At 42.3% G+C, this 21,543-nt stretch overlaps 1 protein-coding gene across 1 annotated transcript in view; it reads right to left on the bottom strand.

Moving 5' to 3' along the window:
- The window catches only part of ABCC4 (ATP binding cassette subfamily C member 4 (PEL blood group)), a 166,861-nt gene that overhangs the window by 17,767 nt on the left and 127,551 nt on the right, over positions 1–21,543 (bottom strand). Inside the window, exons 27-29 of the mRNA XM_083501067.1 lie at positions 11,393–11,482; positions 10,867–11,039; positions 7,389–7,494 (exon numbers count right to left, since the gene is read on the bottom strand). Coding sequence (XP_083357193.1) covers positions 7,389–7,494; positions 10,867–11,039; positions 11,393–11,482 — 369 coding nt within the window. The remainder of the gene's footprint in view (positions 1–7,388; positions 7,495–10,866; positions 11,040–11,392; positions 11,483–21,543) is intronic.

Raw genomic sequence — 21,543 nt, 5'->3', positions numbered from 1 at the left:
TATTAATTGGCTTACCAATGCCACAATGTCTGTGTTGCCTACAACTGTTCTTGTGAATTACCTCTATTACATACATAGTTATGCCTGGCTTTACTTTTCTACATTTTGTTTAGCTCTGCACCTGACTTACAATCACCAACACCCCACAAAAAAAACACCCAACCAACCACATAAATATACTTGACAACTTAGGCTCCCTGATGAAGTGGATTATAGTCCCCAAAACTCATAATAAATCTAGCCTTTAAGATGCCGCAACACTGTTTGTTGTTTTTTTCAGCAAGAGACTTCAAGAGTTTTTGCTATGGTAATAAAGAATAAGATTTATAGGACATTGGCTCAATCAAGCTAATATTTTCCCTACTCAATTAACTTTTATCAGATAACTTATATTGCTATCTGTCATTTACTGGTTTGCCTTTAATAAAAGTACCAAGCCTTCTCCATTACACAACAATTTGTTTTCACAGCTTTCTATGTGCAGGCTATCCCTCTATCTTTTGCCTTTTCTCTATTTTTCCTCTTTTTTTTAATGTCACATACCACAAATGTCTCCACAAAAACTGGTCTACAGCTATGGTGGCTCCAGCTGGGGGAGCAATGAGCACCTGAGGTATTGTCATGGACTGGTTGGATACAGAAGACTGGTGGAAAGGCACCAGCTGGGGAATGCCCAAGGGAAGAAGGCTCAGAGCCCGCGGGTTGGTGGTGAGATGATGATGGGGAGAAGAGGGTGCAGACTGGGAGGAGAGGTTTCAGAACCAGAAGAGGTAACAGAGCTTTAGTGAGTGGGGGGAGTCCGTGGCAGAGAGAAGTCCGGACTCAGTGGCAGAAGCTGAAGCAGGAGAGGAGAGAAGCCAAGAGGCAGAAATGAATGTGGGTGTTGAAGAGGCATGGGTGTCCCCCACCCTGATGCTACAAGCTCCCCTCCTCACTCGTCTTCCAGAAACAGGAGCGGCATGAAGAGAGCAGAGGGTAAGTGAGCTTCACGCAGGTGCAGTCTCAGATTGCTTGGGGGAAACCTTGGAGAGGAGGAGACTTAGGCAACTGTGGAGAGACGGGGACCCTCAGTCTCTGCAACTGCTTCATGGGGGCAAGACCTGCCGGAGATGGTTTGCTGTGCTTGTTCGGCCTGACACTCTGTGGAGATCCTGGATTTGCCAATAAAGCCCAGTGTGGTCTCTTGGTGCCTCACTCCTGTCAGGTGTACACATGCACTTCAAAGCACATTTGAAACACATTGTCCTCTCAAAGAATTCTGGGTACTGTAGTTTACGCCTCACAGAGTTATGATTCCCAGCAACCCAGTGGGGTATTCATCATCATCATCATCATCAACAACAACAACAACAAACAAACAAACAAACTACAGTGCCCAGAATTCTTTGAGGGGAGGGGAAATGTGTTTCAAATGTGCTTTAAAAGTACTGGGGCATGGACAGGCGTAGATCAGTGGTCCTCCTTTGCGACTATTGACTAAATCAATTAAAAACTCGGCTGGGAATCTCACACATTAAATTTCCAACAACGAGGAGAAGGCGTGAGCATTACCAATTAGGTGCCTTGTTCTGGTGAAGACAGACTCATTCCGGGCGTCCCACTGAAACTCTGAGCCTGACTCTTTCGGGAGATCTTTTAGTGGTGCCAATTTGTCTGTGAGGTGTGGCTTTGACTTGGCAAGGCAAATGATCAATCCTAATACATTTCCCAGCTCAGCTGAAATCTTGACAGTGCCTCCTTCGGAAATTGCCACTGCATTTCTAGGTCAAGCTCAAAGCCTACAGAGGCTGATTTATGTTTTCCCATAACTAGTAATATCACACATTGTGCGTGTGTATATATATGTATATGCCGTATATACATCTAATTATCTTTAACTTTTGTTACCAGGTAATCTAAACTATGGCATTAAACTAGCATATTAGAGAATATTAGAACAATTTTCATTGTTACAGTCAGACCTACCAGGTCTCTTCTAACTGTGGATTTGCTAGGTCATGGGTAGGCAAACTAAGGCCCGGATCTGGCCCAATCGCCTTCTAAATCTAGCCCAAAGATGGTTCGGGAATCAGTGTGTTTTTACATGAGTAGAATTTGTCCTTTTATTTAAAATGCATCTCTGGGTTATTTACGGGGCCGGCCTGCCTGGTGTTTTCACACGAGTAGAATGTGTGTTTTTATTTAAAATGCATCTCTGGGTTATTTGTGGGGCATAGGAATTCGTTCATATATTTTTTTCAAAATATAGTCCAGCCCCCCACAAGGTCTGAGGGACAGTGGGCCGGCCCCCTGCTGAAAATGTTTGCTGACCCCTGTGCTAGGTTTACAATTATTTCCCTACCTGACAGGGGTGTCGTGCAGCTTAATTACTTAAGATTTACAACAAGCTCTAAGATTCCCAGATGAAAGGTACTGTATACGAGCAAAAAAAAGCTATTACTCATTGGTATGATCGTCTTAGGACAGTATCACCTTACACAATAGAGATTCTCTCAATGATTCTGAGCTGTTTGAAGTTTGATAAGCATATTTATAATTAAAAGAAAGATATTGTGGAGATACTCTCCTCAGGGCGTCGCTGGGATTGCGAAACCAGAAGTATGACTTTGGAGAAGAGAATAAGTTAGAATTAAACAGCTCCTAAGGCCAATTCTGTCTGCAGTTGTGTAAAGCACATTCTTTTCTCCCTTTTGTTCTCTGAGGAGGCTCCTCTCATTAGGTAAAATAAAACCTGATGAAAAATGAAGGTGAGTTGTCACCCTGATTCAAGCTTTAATCACCACACTAACATACTATAATCAACTTTATGCCATTTGCTGATGGCCTTTTCAAAGGGTTTCTCTTTCGCCCCTCTCAGACTAAGGGGGAAATTTTTAACAACTGCACCTATTTAACGAAAAGGTGCACGTAAAGGACTTCTGTTTCTTCTCGTCAATTTAATGCGACCCTGCTTTTCTTGAAGAACACTTTATTATATCTGTAGTCTTCCCAGGCTTTATTTTCTCACGCTTGTTTGGTGTGTGTTTTTTAATGTAGAAGATCATATACAATTTCTTTCCTTTTACAAACAAGATTTTATATAGGGAACTTTTATAATATTATAATATTGACTGTGTTTTATACATTTATGTATAAAATGAATTATAATGACAGTGGAACGTTGCTAGGTGTGAAGCCATAGTTCTGCTAGAAAAAGGTATGTTTGGCAAGAGATGGGCCCCCTGCCTGATGTGCTTGCCAAACCCAACCACTTTGCCAACCCACTTGTCCCACACTTGACAGCCATAGATGTCATAGTGTGGATGGACTATGTGACAGCATAAAGCATTAATTACACACACACACACCACAGAAGGTATAAGCCCTTCTGTGGGCTGTGCGCACGCACGCACACACACACACACACACACATATATATGCATGGACACAACCCTCAGAAGCAAAGACCTATGTTAACAGGTCGTCACAGATGTTATTTGTATCATGCAAGATTAGAGTGCACTAACATTTAGAGTAAAAGGGAAAATCGTTTTACGGAGAGCTTTGTGTGAATGTACCTTTATAATTCACACGCAACGATATCCTGAGGAGTCATGAAATGCTAACATTGTATCCTCATTTATAGCATAATTTAACGGGAGTGCATTTACATGAAAGCTTCACCTTGGAAGAACGACAGTCAATGTGCAGTGACTGATTTTTGCCTATTGCAAATGGTTTTGTGAACTTTTGTCTAACGTATTCTGGCTCTTCTCCTCTGCCGCTCAAATCTACAGTAAGAACTTCCAAGCAACTGATGTACGTAAAGAAACAAGGATCTCGAGATAAACAGCAACCAGAGGATAATAAAAATTTGCTGATAGGGGCTGGGGAACACAAAGTAAACTAAGGTTGATGGGATAACAAGGGCATAATGACTTTGTACAGAAACTAGGCTACGGTCCTCAAAATGTTCTTCCACCAGCACAGACACCATCTAAATAACAGGGTTGATGGTGCAGCACTGCTTTTAAGCTTTGGGCTGTAAACCGTGGTTGAAGAGTCAGAAATGGCAAGCTAATTCCTCAAGCACAAAGGGAAACTGTCTTTAGTAATCAGAGAACAAACAGCTGGAGAAGAAAGGAGATGTCTAATTTGTCTTCCTTTTTATTTTGCAGCAACTGAGTCAATCAAAAACCAACAATTAGCTGTTATTAAGACTATGCCATATTTAATGAAACAGAGAGCGGGCGGGGGGAGGGGGAGGACACCATTACTCAAACAGCAATCTCAACCTTACTGGTTAATAGCACTTTATGAGTCCAAACCTGGACATTTATTTCTTTTTAAAATTAAATTAGGTCACTGCCATTTCCTAACCAGTCTCTTCAAGCCTTTTTGAGGAAAACAAAACGTTACTACAGTTGGGAAAAGCTTTTTAAAAGTAGTAAAAGGATGTCATATAGAGGAGGGAGAAAGGTTGTTTTCTGCTGCTCCAGAGAAGCGGACACGGAGCAATGGATCCAAACTACAAGAAAGAAGATTCCACCTAAACATTAGGAAGAACTTCCTGACAGTAAGAGCTGTTTGACTGTGGAATTTGCTGCCAAGGAGTGTGGTGGAGTCTCCTCCTTTGGAGGTCTTTAAGCAGAGGCTTGACAACCATATGTCAGGAGTGCTCTGATGGTGTTTCCTGCTTGGCAGGGGGTTGGACTCGATGGCCCTTGTGGTCTCTTCCAACTCTATGATTCTATGATTCTAGTATACAATATTCAACAGAGACCTCACACCCACCTCAAAAGCTACTCATGCAGCGAAGGGAAAGGGTCGCTCTGCAAAGGACATCCTCAGAGTCCTGCTATCTGAGGTAGTGGGGATTTCAGAGCAGCTGAAAGAACCCCGGAATTAGGAGCTACTACAGTGGTACCTCGGGATGCGAACGGGATCCGTTCCGAAGCCCCGTTCGCATCCTGAAGCGAACGCAACCTGCGCCCGTGCATCTACGTGGGTTGCATTTTGCCGCTTCCGCGCATGCAAGTGACGTCACTTTGACCGTCTGCGCATGCTGCGAAACCCAGAAGTAAGGCGCTCCGTTACTTTCAGGTCCGTGCGGAGCGCAACCCAAAAATACTTAACTTGAAGCACATTTATTCCGAGGGACACGGGTGGCGCTGTGTGTTAAACCACAGAGCCTAGGACTTGGTGATCAGAACGTCGGCGGTTCGACTCCCAGCGACGGGGTGAGCTCCTGTTGCTCGGTCCCTGCTCCTGCCAACCTAGCAGTTCGAAAGCACATCAAAGTGCAAGTAGATAAAAAGGTACCGCTTTTGGCGGGAAGGTGAACGGTGTTTCCGTGCGCTGCTCTGGTTCGCCCTTAGCCATGCTGGCCACATGCTCTTAGTCATGCTGGCCACATGACCCGGAAGCTGTACGCCGGCTCTCTTGGCCAATAAAGCGAGATGAGCGCCGCAACCCCAGAGTCAGTCACGACTGGACCTAATGGTCAGGGGTCCCTTTACCTTTGCCTTATGACTGTATTGCCAATGAAGATAATCTAGATAGCTTGAATTTGAGCAGTGGGGTCACTTATGGTTGACCCACACTGTTCAAACTATCTTATTCTGCAGGGTCAAACTCAGAGGGGTGGTGGAGACAGAGAGTTTTGCAGCAGAAGGCCAACCCTTCATGGTGAGATTTGAATGACGTCTGATATAACAAACCCACTTTTACAACTGTTTAAATTGATTGCGCTTTCCGTCTCTGGGCTAGCCCAGGGATGGAGAAAAGAAAGAGTCCCTACCAGAGAGGAACGGCAAACTAAACTGATGGATTATGCCGAAATGGCAAAGCTGACTGGAAAGCTCAGGAACCAAGAAGAAAACTTCAAGAAAGAATTGGAAAAATTTATAAGTCATTTAGGAGACCACTGTAAGCAGATGAAAACATTATCAGGATTATTATAACACTTGTAGTCTAGCAAATACAATGGATAATATGGATAGATATAAAATATAGATTACGATACAATATGCAGTTGAAAACGTTGACATTAGGACCCACTGAGGGGATGGGGGGAGTCATGAGATTCAGAGAAATCTCTGTATATGGAAATGTATTTGGTTTTGTTATAAATTTATATTTTTTTGGGGGGGGATTACCCCTCCCCCATTGATTGAGCTTTTAGGGATTGGAGGAGGGGACAGTAAAAATATCAATTCTTAAATGAATATATACACATAGGATTAAAACAATAAAAAAGGCGCTCACCCAGCCTTGAAGCATATAGTGCAAGACTGAAAACTGCATTCTGCTTTTATTGGCATGCCTGCCTGCCGTTTATATTGCAGCCCCAGAAGAAAGCAGGCTAACCCTATCCTCTGACAGTCAGGTGTTAATTTTACATTTGTATGCAGCCATAGTTTCTGAAAAATGGTATTTGGCAAGATTGCATCCTTCCTTTTCCCAGAGTAAAGTGTGCCAAAGCACAGACAGTCCCTGGGCACAGGATATTGGTCATAACATTATGTTTGCTGACTGGGAATGGTTGTGGACCACCGGTATAAAATTTACGGCATGTAATGCCTTAAAGGAAAATATTATGAAAATGATCTATAGGTGGTACATGACCCCAGTCAAGCTAGCAAAAATCTATCATTTGCCTGACAATAAGTGTTGGAAGTGTAAAGAAACTGAAGGTACTTTCTACCACCTTTGGTGGACGTGCCCGAAGATTAAGGCTTTCTGGGAAATGATATATAATGAAATGAAAAAGGTACTTAAATGTACTTTCCCTAAGAAACCAGAGGCCTTTCTCTTGGGCATTGTTGGCCAATCGGTGCCGAGGAAAGACAGAACTTTTTTTATGTATGCTACTACAGCAGCAAGAATACTCATCGCAAAGCATTGGAAGACCCAAGATCTACCCACTCTGGAAGAATGGCAGATGAAGGTGATAGACTATATGACATTGGCTGAAATGACTGACAGAATCCGTGAACAGGGGAAAGAGACGGCGGATGAAGATTGGATGAAATTTAAAACTTATCTCAAGAAATATTACAAAATTGATGAATGCTAAAATGTTGAGGTTTTTAGTAAGAAAAGGAGATTACAGCGACAAAAGATTAAGTAAAAGAAAAGAACAAATAAGGGACAAATTTAATAAAATTAAGTTTAGGATTTGCTGAAATAATTTCGGAAATTGGGATGTAGAAAGGGGAGGTTTGGGGGAGTCAGAGAAGTGAGGTTTATGAAAAAAGGAGAGGAAATTATACATGTTTGTTTGTTTCTTTATTTGTTTGTATTGTTTATAAAAACTTTGTAAAATCAATAAAAAATATTATAAAAAACAAAACAAAGCACAGACAGTCCCTCCTCCTTAGGCCTTAGGTTTTTAACATGGTGCTCACCATAATCCTGTCACTGTCGATGATTGTGTTCAGTCTGTGGGCGATGGTCAACACAGTGCATTGGGCAAACTTTTCACGGATTGTCTTCTGAATCAGCTCGTCCGTCCTGAAATAGAACAGCACGTGCAGGTGTGAAAAGAGAGGCTGCAGAAAGCAGATTTTAACTTCTCAAAAGTTCTCCTCTCTGCATTCACTGCCACAGAAATAAACCAAGAATTTTTGTGCTGTAGTAGGAGGAAATATCACGTAACAGTACAGTGGACGAAAACTTTATAACCTTTGGCCCTACGCAGACAGGCCTCTCAGTTTGTGGTAGAGCAGGAAAATTAGGTTTGTGTGTCAGTTCAATGACATCTGTATGCTGGGCATCATGTTTGCATGCACAGAGTTGTCCTTCCAAAAGTAAACCTTATTTATTTATATTTATATTTTTCTCTTCTTTCTGTTTTTTCCCCATCACAGTGGTACCTCGGGTTACATACGCTTCAGGTTACAGACTCCGCTAACCCAGAAATAGCACCTCGGGTTAAGAACTTTGCTTCAGGATGAGAACAGAAATCGTGCTCCGGCAGCGCGGCAGCAGCAGGAGACCCCATTAGCTAAAGTGGTGCCTCAGGTTAAGAACAGTTTCAGGTTAAGAACGGACCTCCAGAACGAATTAAGTACTTAACCCAAGGTAGCACTGTATTTTATTTTGACAAAGTAATAATCATAAATAAATAAGAATAAAAATGTGCACCCCACCACTAAGACCATTCCATTGTAACTATCCAACCTCCCAAAATTTCAGCACCTCTTGCGAAGGTATGAACCCTTTCTGTTTTAACAGTACAAATTCTACAAACTTCTAAGTGAATACCTAAATCGTAGTCAAGAATTAGACGCAAGCCAGGCTGTGAAATAATGGATAAGATTGCCAAGTGAAGTCCATATCCCAGGGAAGATAACCAAGGGCTTATCCGAACTTACCTTTCCCGAGCGCTCGGCTTTTCATTCCGGAGCTTTCCCTGCGAAAACCTGCTCTTTGGCGCTGCGTCGGGGCAAGCGGCAATCCGCAATTGCCGTCTGTTGCACTTTAAAGAGCGAGTTTTCAAGAGGAAAGAACCACGGAGGGGGGAAAAGAGCAGTCGGATACAGAGCTTTAAAGTGTGGACCCAGAAAGCCCAGGGCAAAAGTGTGGCTAACTCCGAACAATATCTGTGTGTCATCTTGCAAGCAGAGTTAACTACTTTAACCCTGGTTAAGGGCTCTCAAACATACAGTGGTACCTCGGGTTACATATGCTTCAGGTTACATACGCTTCAGGTTACACACTCCGCTAACCCAGAAATAGTGCTTCAGGTTAAGAACTTTGCTTCAGGATAAGAATAGAAATCGTGCTCTGGCGGCGCGGCAGCAGCAGGAGGCCCCATTAGCTAAAGTGGTACTTCAGGTTAAGAACAGTTTCAGGTTAAGTACAGACCTCTGGAACGAATTAAGTACTTAACCTGAGGTACCACTGTATTATAATGTGTGCTCTCTGTGGCGAGTGTACAACTGTGACATTCTGCTCTAACTCGCCATAGCATACAGGGTTGTATTCTACGATGTCCATGTGCAACTGGAATTGACTTCTGGTTGTGTACTGGGACTTCACCTTCCTTTCGTCTCCTTGAAGTCCCCCCCCCACACACACACACATGGGGGGTGGCCCTGAGCAGATTATTCGGGGCATGGAGGGAGCCTGTAGCAGGGAAGAGAGGCGAGGAGAAATCCACTCACGCTACTCAAATCGCACCTTCATAAAAGATGCCATTATGGTTGCTAAGGAGGACCAAATAGAAAGATGCTGAGGTGAAGGCAAACAGAACAAGAAATTCAAGTTGACACTACAGCATCTTTTACGATTCATGCTCACATGCCCTGTACTCCACACAGGGAAACAGTTCTGTTGCTGTAACATTTATTACGGCACTTCGGTTAGGCAAAATTACTTGAATGCATAATACGTTTATTTCAAAACAACAAACTCCCAGGTTGTTAAACTGGAGAAGACATTATATTTCCATTAGCCTGATAAAAGCTACAGCTACCAACCCTTCCTGCTTTAAGCAAAGCATTAGCTAATGAAAGGGACGCCATTTTCCTGCGACAGTTTAAAAAGAAAAACCACACAAACAGTAAAGTCCTTTTGACAGAACCATCACAAGGAACACAGATGCCCTTGCAAGGATGTTATTAAAATGAATCATGACTCCATGGTATGAAAAATCCACACACAGTGGCCTAGGCTACATCACATTATTATTATTATTATTATTATTATTATTATTATTATTATTATTATTATTATTATTATTATTATTATTATTATCTCAGTGTGCCTACGTTATGGTTCAGGAATTTGGACTTCGAATCCACTGGTCTAGTTCTTTTGACTATCCTATGAGTATCACATTACCACCAGAGAGTGTAGAAAATCTCAAACTCACTCACTGGCTACATTCAGATGTACAGTCAAACCTCGGTTCCCGGATGCCTCCATTACAGTGGTGCCCCGCAAGACGAATGCCTCGCAAGACAAAAAACTCGCTAGACGAAAGGTTTTTCCTTTTTCGATTTGCCTCGCAAGACGAATTTCCCTATGGGCTTGCTTCGCAAGACGAAAACGTCTCGCGACTTTTTTTTCTTTGACTAAAAACAAAGACATGTTTTGTTTATAAAGTTAATTTATTTTCCCTTAAATTTTTTAACTGCTCTTTACAGTATGTGTGACTTTAAAGAGCAGTTAATAAACTGTTGTTGTACCAAATTTGGCTTTGTTTGGACTTTTTTTGACCATAGGAACGCATTAATTGATTTTCAATGCATTCCTATGGGATTTCGTGCTTCGCAAGACGAAAAATTCGCTAGACAACAAAAATTGCGGAACGAATTAATTTCGTCTTGCGGGGCACCACTGTATCGTACGTTTCGGCTCCCAAACGCCAAAAAACAGGAAGTAAATGCTCTGGTTTTCGAACATTGCGTTCAACATCCGAGGTTTGACTGTACTGCCAAACCATCATTTAGATGTAAGTGAATGAGCCTCAGGCTTGAGTGCTCGCCCATTCCTCTGGCACAGCCTCAAGAGTGGATTTCCATCTTGCTGCGATTTGTCAATATGGGCAAGCTGTGGTTCATCTTCACTATTGTCTGGGACACATCAGCTTCAGATCATAGTTCATGGTTTATAATCCTTAGACCATAGTGAAGACTAATCACAGTTCCGGTTTCACAGATAACAAACCAAAACAGAACTGAAACTTTGTTTTTCCTCTTCCTGACTGTGCTGAAATAGGGGAGGGTGGAGCTTATGAATTCAAGGCGAAACCATGGTTTAGTGTTACATCAAACTCCAGCCATCCACTTAATTTCATTCCAGAATAGCCTTCTGTAACTAAGTTGATGGAAGATATGTAACAACACTGCAGGTGGATTATCAGAATTATGTGCTTACCTTGGGTCCACATTTGCTGTTGCTTCGTCAATAATTAATATTTTATTCTTCTTCAGAATAGCCCTGGCAAGACACACCAGTTGCCTCTGGCCAACACTAAAATTAGATCCAGATTCTGCCAGTTGTGTTTCCAGTTTGTCAGGTAGTTCTTCTATAGCCTCCTTGAGCTGGACCTGCAAATATATCAGTATGCCATAAGTAGATTGTTCCTAAAATAACGTAATATCAATTTTGTGCTTCATATTTCACTTCAAATGAGACTCATAATCTCCTGTCTTTTCTATCTATAAAAGAAAATGATAGTCACAAGTGACTAGGAAGGGCATGCCACCTGTTCACCTAACTTAATATTTACAAGCTCCAGAAAGAATATTAGGTATCATTCAGCTAAGCTTTACTCAGAATACACCTATTGCAATTACTGAGCCTGACTAAGTTAGGTCTAAGCAAAACTTAGCTGCCCAGGAAGCCTTCGATTCTGAATTCATGTTGCAGGTAAAAGGCATTTTATTTTTGAAAACATTACCTCTTCCAAAGAATTCCACAGCTCTTCATCGCTATATTCGTCAAAAGGATCCAAGTTTTTTCTCATGGTCCCAGTGAACAAAACCGGCTCCTACAACACAGTGGGTTATCATTCAAGATGTTTCCGCTTTATCAGCCTTGATCATCAAGATACAAACATTGTACACACTTAGCTTTGATAAAGATGTCTCCCAGATGCATGAGACAACCATTTAGGGCAGAACTACTTGTTCAACAAACGCTGCTTCTTCTGGGCAACAGAGGTCTGGCAAGTGGGGCTTCATCCCTTCCCTGACCATCACGTTTTCTCTAGAAATCTCCCTCCCTGTGACCCAAGGTCTGCTTAGCTTTAGCAAGGTGTCGCTGTTGTGTGTCTTCAGACCACACCCTGTACATATGGCATCCCATAGGAGAAAAAGCTGTGAGCATGGAAGAGCTAAATCGCTCTCAACGTTGTGCTTTGCCTAGAAACAGCAGCCACTGGGATTTTTTTAAAAAATAAATAAATAAATTCTGCCCTGAGTGAAATGCGGCTTTAGGATATGCGAGTTAAAGGTAAAGGGACCCCGACCAATAGGTCCAGTTGTGACCGACTCTGTGGTTGCGGCGCTCATCTCGCTTTACTGGCCGAGGGAGCCAGCGTACAGCTTCCGGGTCATGTGGCCAGCATGACTAAGCCGCTTCTGGCAAACCAGAGCAGCACACAGAAATGCCGTTTACCTTCCTGTTGGAGCGGTACCTATTTATCTACTTGCACTTTGATATGCTTTCGAACTGCTAGGTTGGCAGGAGCAGAGACCGAGCAACGAGAGCTCACCCCGTTGTCGGGATTTGAACTGCCGACCTTCTGATCGGCAAATCCTAGGCTCTGTGGTTTAACCCACAGCGCCACCCGCGTCCCTATGTGAGTTACATATGTACAATTTTAAGAAAATATCCAGATACGCAGCTGCACACACTGATGCCTTTTACTGTTTTATTATGGAGGCACTGAAGAAAAATTGTTTACATGATGAGGTTTAAAGGGAAGGATTTACTGCACAGTCTTTTACTGTATTTGAACCTCTTTTCATGTGTACTGGATATATGTCCTTTAAGAAATCACCCATCAGAACTACATAACCAGATCTTGTTAGGAGGGTGAAAAGAAAGCAGGCAAAAAAAAATTAGCTACATAGTAAACAATTACACGGGAAATGAAGTTTCAGCAAGATTCTTTCCCTACCATTCTTTAATTATTATTTTTTTTGGGGGGGGGGAACGGGACGAAAAGGCAAACTGGTTTTGCTATGAAATTTTTCAAACACGCACACACTGAAATACTTACTGACAAAATTGAAATTTAAAAGTAACAAATAACGTTTGGTAAGTAGCTACTTGTTGCCCCAATTATACACGTGTGTTTGCTACCCTAATGCTGCAACTGGATTAACCTTGATCCTTCCTTGTGAAGGGGGGGAAAAAACCTTGCCTGCTCATGCTAGCGAACTCATCATTAAGGACGAAGATAATTGCTCGTCTGGTTTCACTGCATGGTGAAACCAGGATGAAATGTGGAATGACTGGAGCCTAAGGCAGGATTGGGCAAATAAGGAAATCACTGGCCCCACTCCAGACAAATAATTTTAGCCAAGACTACGTCCTGCTTAAAAGTGCGTGCTTCTAAGATACACTTAACTTGGTTCAGTTTTATTTACAGCGCAATCCTGTCATGTTTACATGGAAAAGTCCCACTGTGTAGAATGAGGCCTCCTCTCATGCTTAGGCTTATAGCCTTGGTCATAACTAATTTGGCAGGATGATGATGATGATTTTAATAAATTTATTAATTTGGTTTTTCAAATTACAATTTTATAATCACATATCCAACGTAAAAACAAGATTCCAAATAATCTCCTGGGCTTCCCACCTCCCCTTTGTAGGTCCTGTTATTAATCATTTCATCCTGCATCTTTTATAATACAGTGGTGCCTCGCAAGACGAAATTAATCCGTTCCGCGAGTCTCTTCGTCTAGCGGTTTTTTCGTCTTGCGAAGCAACCCTATTAGCGGCTTAGCGGCTTAGCGCTATTAGCGGTTTAGCTGCTATTAAAGGCTTAGCAGCTTAGTGGCTAAAAGGCTATTAGCGGCTTAGCGGCTTAGAAAAAGGGGGGGAAGCGGAAAAAAATCGCAAGACTCGCAAGACTTTTTCGTTTTGCGAAGCAAGCCCATAGGGAAAATCGTCTTGCGAAGCAGCTCAAAAACGGAAAACCCTTTCGTCTAGCGGGTTTTCCGTCTTGCGAGGCATTCATCTTGCGGGGCAATACTGTAATCCAAATATTTTACATCTCCATTATATCCAAAATTCACCATTAAACTACAAGTGTTATCTAATTTGGCAGAATGAGAGCCCTCGCTGTCTGTCTCTAGACAGCAACGATGGCCCAGTGACACATCTGGTTTTATATGCCTAATTGTTATTTTTAAATCCTGCAAGACAGCCTGGGGGAGTGGGGTCAGGATCTGGACCATGGTGGTAGGATGACTTTTTATCCTTTGTCCTCAAACATGACAAACCACACACACACACACACACACACACACACACACACACAAACCCACACCTCCCCAGAGTTATATGCACTGGGTGGCAGCTTCCCTCAAGGTCTGCCTCTTCCCATATGAACCACACCAGACCCTGTGATCATCATCTGAGGCCCTTCTTCATGGGTCTTCTCCACGAGACATCCAGAGGGTGGCAACATGAGAAAGGGCCTTTTCTGCAGTGGCTCCCGGTTTGTGGAATGCCCTCTCCAGGCACCTTCATTATACACCTTTAGACGCCAGGCAAAAACGTTCTTCTTTAACCAGGCCTTTGGTTGATCTTGTTGACATCCAATACCCTTTTAAAATGTATCGGGGAGGGAGTGGGATTATTGGGTTGTTTTTTGTTTTTATTATGTATTTTGTGTGTTTTTTTCATTGTGATTTTATGTTGTAACCGCCCTAAGACCTGTGGGTAAATGGTGGCGTGCACACCAGTAAAGATTGCAAGAATGTATAAAACTGGGTCAAATGCATGTTGGAAATGCAAAGAAAAAGAAGGGACTTTTTACCATATGTGGTGGGAATGTAAAGAAATTAAAAATTTTGGGGAAATGATACATAATGAGTTGAAGAAAATGTTTAAATTAGCATTTGTAAAAAAAACCAACCAGAAGCATTTCTGTTAGGGATTGTAGGAAAAGACCTGCCAAGGAAAATAAATAACTTATTTATGTATGCGGCAACGGCGGCAAGAGTCTTACTAGCACAAGGATGGAAGAATGAGGAAATCCCGACAAAAGAACAGTGGCAAGAAAAACTGATGGACTATGCGGAACTGGCAAAACTCAGACACAAATTGCGAGACAAAGACAACTGTGGCTTTAAAGAAGAACTTTTTACAAATTACTTAAAAAAACAAAACAAAATGAACTGGACTCCTTGGCAGGTTTTGAATAAACATACACAAATTTATTATTGTTAACATTATAGATAGATAATTTAAAGATCTTTACAATTTTATAATATGAAGAATAACATATGTTGAAAAATCAGAGAGAGGAGCTGAGGGAAGTCTTGGGGGGGAAGGGAGGGTTTTTCTTGGGGAGGGGGAATGAAGATGATAAGTTTTGATAATTTGTTATGTTGAAATTCTTAATAAAAATTATTTTTTTAAAAAAGGGTGGCACACAAATTAAAATAGTAATAATAATAATTCCCTCTCAAAGCGAAATGCCAAGGTCATGTGCCAACCACAGAGAAAGCACACTATGACATGCCAATGGGGGCTTACCTCCCACTGCAAATAGCAGCTTGTGGGGTGTGTGTGAGAATTGTCAGGATCACAGCACATTGACAGAGGGTTGAAAACCCCTCACTGTATTCCTATTTCTCTCTGCACCACCTCCCACCAACACCCACCCACCCCAGCTACTTAAGGCAGGAAAATTAGACCAAGCTATGCATTTCATATAATGTGATTTGGCCCACCCGTGGGTGCATCCGGTGAGGCAACTCATTCAAAGGCACCCACTGCAGCCTTAGCATAATGGTTCAATACAGCCTAGAAGCATTCATTCATCCATATGTATTTGATAGTCTTTCGCTTTAAAATGATCTGCACTGGAAGTTTAATAATCTAGAGAAAAGAATAATAGAATCATAGAACTGTAAAGGGTAAAGGTAAAGGGACCCCTGACCACTAGGTCCAATCGCGGATGACTCTGGGGTTGCGGCGCTCATCTCGCTTTATTGCCCGAAGGAGCCGGCGTACAGCTTCCGGGTCATGTGTCCGGCATGACTAAGCTGCTTCTGGCGAACCAGAGCAGCACACGGAAACACAGTTTACCTTCCCGCCAGAGCAGTACCTATTTATCTACTTGCACTGGTGTGCTTTTGAACTGCTAGGTTGGCAGGAGCACGGACCGAGCAACGGGAGCTCACCCCATCACAGGGATTCGAACCACCGACCTTCTGATCGGCAAGCGCTAGGCTCTGTGGTTTAACCCACAGTGCTGTAGAGCTTGTCATCTAGTCTAACCCCCTGCTAGACTAGATTTCAAAGGCTGATGATTAACTGATGATTAAATGTCAACAAGATTCAGGTAGCTATTTTGATTTTATTGTAGGGTCGCCATATTTCAAAAAGAACCAGGACATCACAAAGGTGTTTAAAAAAAGAGAAAACCACGCCAGGACAAAGTGCCGCTTTTCAGAAATCCCCCCCGTACATCAATTCCGCCTTTGAAATCCCACATATATGGCACATCCAAAGCTTTTTGCATACAATATTTCTAAACTACTTCTGCCACTTTATAAATGCAATTAAAATCAACACAGTCAGAATAAATGTACAGTATAATGTAGATCTGTGTTTTCTTTTCAAATACAAAACTATGAAATAGGTTTTTCAGTAGTATCATTTTTATTACGGAACCTGTTGATGAAAAGCGTCCAGCAAAAGCATTAAAAAGACTGAAATATTACAGTCTTCTTACAAAAAGCCCCTATTTTATTAAAACAATACTTATTATATTACGCTATTGGGGTGCAAGTTGAAATTATTGTTCAGATGATTTTCCATTTCAATCTATTTTTATAGGTTGGCAAAATGGGAAATCTGAATTCATAAAATCTTCACAACTGTTATAAAATTATAACAGCACACATGTACTGCAACAGTAGATAAGGATAATTTTAATTACTATTTCTGACACAGATTGTTATATTAAAATTGCCTGTTTCATGAGAGGAAGTTAATAAGCCAGACCTGTAAATAACTGTAAATTACAGTCAGGGAAAGAAATAATATTGCATCAAAAGACTGGTGGCGAGTAATACAAGTTTCATAAAATCATATCCAAAGAACCAATTAGAAGTTTAAGCAGCATTATTTTTTTCTGGCAGATGGTTATCTCAGAAACAACCTGTAAACAGAATTCGATTAAAATCAACAGGTCTGAGGTTCATTTCGGTAGTTAAAACAACCATGGTTTGGTGTAAGCTCTCCCATTTCCTGCTTATGAGCTGGTTCTTTCCTCCAATTCCTGGTTTTCACCAACCACAGTTTGCTGCGATACCCAGACTGATTGCAAGCTGCAATCAGTGCCTTGCCTCCGAGCCCTGACTTGAAACCACAGTTTGAAGTGGAATTGCAAACCATTATCTTCAGGCAAGGCATTAATCACAGCTCGCCAATTTGGTGATGTACCGAACCATGATTTGGAGCGCATGCTGGAACTGAGCCACCCGCACTCAAGAACTTGCAAGCTTTCAAACTTATATTCCAAGGAAACGTAGCAAGTTCTTGATAAGACGGTAAGTAAATGATGGATCCCCTGAAATGATGCTTCCCTGAAAGAAAACTTATCCATCTTTGCAGCCATGGGAGAGTTTTGTGGGGCAGGGCTGATGCCTTCCCCCTACTGTCGCACTTTTCTGGTTGCCACCTGCTTAATTTCAGAAGAAAAAGAAGAAGAAGAAGAAGAAGAGTTTGGATTTGATATCCCGCCTTTCACTCCCTTTAAGGAGTCTCAAAGCGGCTCACATTCTCCTTTCCCTTCCTCCCCCACAACAAACAATCTGTGAGGTGAGTGGGGCTGAGAGACTTCAGAGAAGTGTGACTAGCCCAAGGTCACCCAGCAGCTGCATGTGGAGGAGCGGAGACGTGAACCCGGTTCCATAGATTACGAGACTACCGCTCTTAACCACTACACCACACTGGCTCTCAATTTCAGAAGTGGTCTCGTATGGCGGTGGCTGAAAATGGGCATGCTGAAATGGAAGCACATAGCCAAACCCCAAAAGATCAAAGCCAGCATTTGAATTGTGCCTGGAAACAAACTGGGAGCCAGTGCAGGTATCTGGTGCTAACCTTTAAAGCCCTAAACGGCCTCGGCCCAGTATACCTGAAGCAGCGTCTCCACCCTCATCGTTCAGCCCGGACACTGAGGTCCAGCTCCGAGGGCCTTCTGGCGATTCCCTCACTGTGAGAAGTGAGGTTACAGGGAACCAGGCGTAGGGCCTTCTTAGTAGTGGCGCCTGCCCTGTGGAACACGCTCCCATCAGATGTCAAGGAAATAAACAACTGTCTGACTTTTAGAAGACATCTGAAAGCAACCATGTTTAGGGAAGTTTTTAATGTTTTATCGTGTTTTTAGTATTCTGTTGGGAGTCGCCCTGAGTGGCTGGGGAAACCCAGCCAGATGGGAAGGGTATAAATAATATATTATTATTATTATTATTATTATTATTATTATTATTATTATTATTAGCATTAAAAAGATGCGTCACAAGCACCAGTTAAAACCTGACTTTAGCATTTCGAAGCAATAATGTTTAGGAACAATATTCAAAGGTAGTCCCATGTACATTAAACCATAATAACCTAACACGTATTTGAACAGAGGAGAGGGCTATTTCTATGTAAGAGGGGCCTCAGCTGGGATGCCAGCCTAAGCTGGTAAAAGGCACTGCATACCACAAAAGTCATTTAGGTATCCAGAGAAAGAACTGAATTCAACAGGGCAACTGAACTACTCATCACCCTCATTAAGCCATTACTGATGCTGGACATCTGCTCTGCACCACCCAAATTAAGAGACATGGGTGCTGTGCATCCTTGGCAAACTGGCGGCAGTCCAAATTTTCACTGGAGACTTTAAAAAATCCTCCTTTGTGTGCCTCCTCCTCGAGAGGTCCAGAGGGTGGCAACACGGGAGAAGGGCCTTCCCTGCAGTGGCTCCCCGTCTGCGGAATGCTCTCCCCAGGGAAGTTCGCCTGGTGCCTTCATTATGCACCTTCCTTTTTAACCAGGCCTTTGGTTGATCTGATTGACATTCTATGCCCTTTTAAAATGTGGCTCTTTTGGGGGGGTGTTATTGGGTTGTTGTTTTTATTTTGATTATATATATTATGGTTTAATGTCAATCTTTTCTGTGAACCACCCTGAGACCTCTGGGTATAGGGCGGTATATAAATTCTAATAATAATAATAATATACAGACACAACACCCCTGTGCTGATATGATGTTTCGCCATTACTCAGCCATGGTTCAGGGCCCAGCTGATGGGAGCCAAAGCTAAGGCATTCTTCACGGTGCCACTCATACCGTGGAATGCCTTGCCAAGCCAAGTGTTATCTGGTAGAGTTTTAGGCAGCCGGGCAAATACAGTGGTGCCCCGCAAGACGAAAAACTCGCAAGACAAAAAACTCGCTAGACGAAAGGGTTTTTCGGTTTTGCGTTGCTTCGCTAGACGAATTTCCCTATGGGCTTGCTTCGCAAGACGAAAACGTCTTGCGCTTTTTTCTTAAAGCCGCTTGAAGAGGCGCAGTTGCGACGGACCGTGCTTCGCAAGACGAAAAACATCGCAAGACGAAAAGACTCGCGGAACGAATTATTTTCGTCTTGCGAGGCACCACTGTATGTGCTTGCTCAAAAAGAGCTGATTATTTTTATGTCTGCTCTTTGGCTGTGTTGAAATCATTACTGTGTGTTTTTGTGTGTTTTATTGTTCAGCTTAACCGAAGAATTCGTTTACATGTGAAATATTGTTTTAATACTTGCCTTGACTTGCTAACTCCCTTGAGTTCTTGAAAAAATAAAACGGGCAAGATGTAAGCTTTAAATATAAATAAAAACGTAAATAAAAATTAAGAGACCGGGAGTGCCTGCTGACTGCTTCCCTGCCCTGGCCTTTCTGCAACATCTCCCTCCCTGCTTTCCCAGAAATACTTAGGGTTTTGTGAACCAGCCCAAACCACTGGTTTCACACCGAAGGACAGTTTACACCAGCAACTCTACAGCAAGGAGACAAAGAGAATTTGATCAAGAGAGAGTATGGACAGAGTGTTTGAGGATGAAGAATCACTTTGTGCAGTTGCTTCCAACACACCTGATATTGTATTAATTAATAAAAGATTGCACAATTTAGCCTCGTCCGCAGTTTTCAAATCCAAGCATGCAAAGGTTACTTCCTTTTATAAACTCCTAAGAATTTGGGGGTGGGGAGGGGGGGGGAGTCTCTTTTCACCTGCAAAGTAATTGTACCCACCAATCTTTAGACACTTGAATCTCCCCAGGGATTTTAGACTAAACCTTTACTTACAACTGGAAAGATAGAAGTCAAAACACTTCTTATTTTGTCAAACTAATTGTACACTCATAACAAGAAGCCCGTGTGTCAACAATGTATATAACAGCAAGTATCTCAAAGGATAGAAAGCAGACTTAGCTTCGGAGAATATCTCTGAGCTCTTAAATGTATTTCCCCCCCAGTATTTTACAATGCAACTCCCACCTGAAACAGCCTGGAAAAGGTCTTTCAAAACCCCGCAGCCTTTGAATGAACTGATCATCGTCCATTTTCAGGAGAAAAGAACATTGTGCAAGCACAAAGGCAGAAGAATTTAAGTCCATGTAAAGTCCTTTTTAGATACAAAAAGGTCACCAACTTCACTCAGAAGCGCTACTGTGCATTAATGAAGCCTTCAGTGTTCAGAAACAAAAAGGAAGGCTGCATTAGGCTGCAATCCAATTGTATGTATTTGCTAGTAATAGCATACCTGCCTCTTTCTGTGCTTTCCATTCTCTGAACAGAGGGGGAAAGGAGGATAAGCCAAAGGGGGCTTTTAGAGGGCCATTCTACGCACTAAATTTTTTACCGTAGTGCATTAAAAAACAAGAAAAACTCTCAGCAAAAAACCCTCTTTATATAAAAGGTAATTACTGCGCATGGCTCCCAGCACTGAGTTTGTGACACTGTCATGAATTAAAAAAGCACACATGAGCAACAAAATGTTGAGGCAGGAAAGGAGCAACCCAGCTTTCCATTTTACTAGGGAGACTATAGCTATGAATCCACCCCAAATTAGGTCATTTTCTTTGGGCTTGTTGTGGTTGTGCATCGTAAACAGAAACAGGCCTCCCACCAAGTCGTCATAAATGTCATGAGCCTTACTTGTGGGAAAACACATTCTGACCCCAGAATCCTGCTCTTCCCAGTCCTTCTTTTACCTACAGCTCTTAGCACACAGGTAGTGTGTTATGAGAGAGGGTCTTCCTCCCCCCTATCCTACCAGTCACTATTTTGCCTCCCAATTTCTTCACCTCTCCCAAGTCCCTCTCCCTTGTCCGGAAACGGATTTCTAAAATGAAGTCACACTTTGAGGATGGAGTCCCCGCCTTCACCCATCCCAGATGCTTGATGTTTGGAGTTTTATTTGGTCATTCCATGTTGAAGGAAAATTACCATTCTTCCTTCAGGCTATATCAGAAGACTCTGAACCAGAAGAATCTTTATTTGCATCAACCACTAGCCAAAGCAATGCAATGCAATAAAGTAAAATAAAATAAAATGTACCAAAGGTACAAGGTAAAAGCTTAATACACCACAGCAACAGCAAAGCCCAAAAGAGCTCAGTTGTCATACGCTTCAGTTCCTGAGCGCCAAAAACCCGGAAGTAAATGCTTCCATTTTTGAACATTGTTCAGAACCCAAACATGTGACACGGCTTCCGCTGAGTGCAAGAAGCTCTTGCAACTAATGGGAAGCCGTGCCTCGGTTTTTGCTGAAATGGTTAAAATTACACAAACCACATGGAGATCAATTTTACACAACAGGAGCCTTC

This window comes from Podarcis liolepis, assembly GCF_965112155.1.
Source record: "Podarcis liolepis genome assembly, chromosome: 4".
NCBI classification, from domain to species: domain Eukaryota; kingdom Metazoa; phylum Chordata; class Lepidosauria; order Squamata; family Lacertidae; genus Podarcis; species Podarcis liolepis.
The sequence above is the reverse complement of the archived record's forward strand: the minus strand, read 5'-3'. Positions and strand labels throughout refer to the sequence as shown.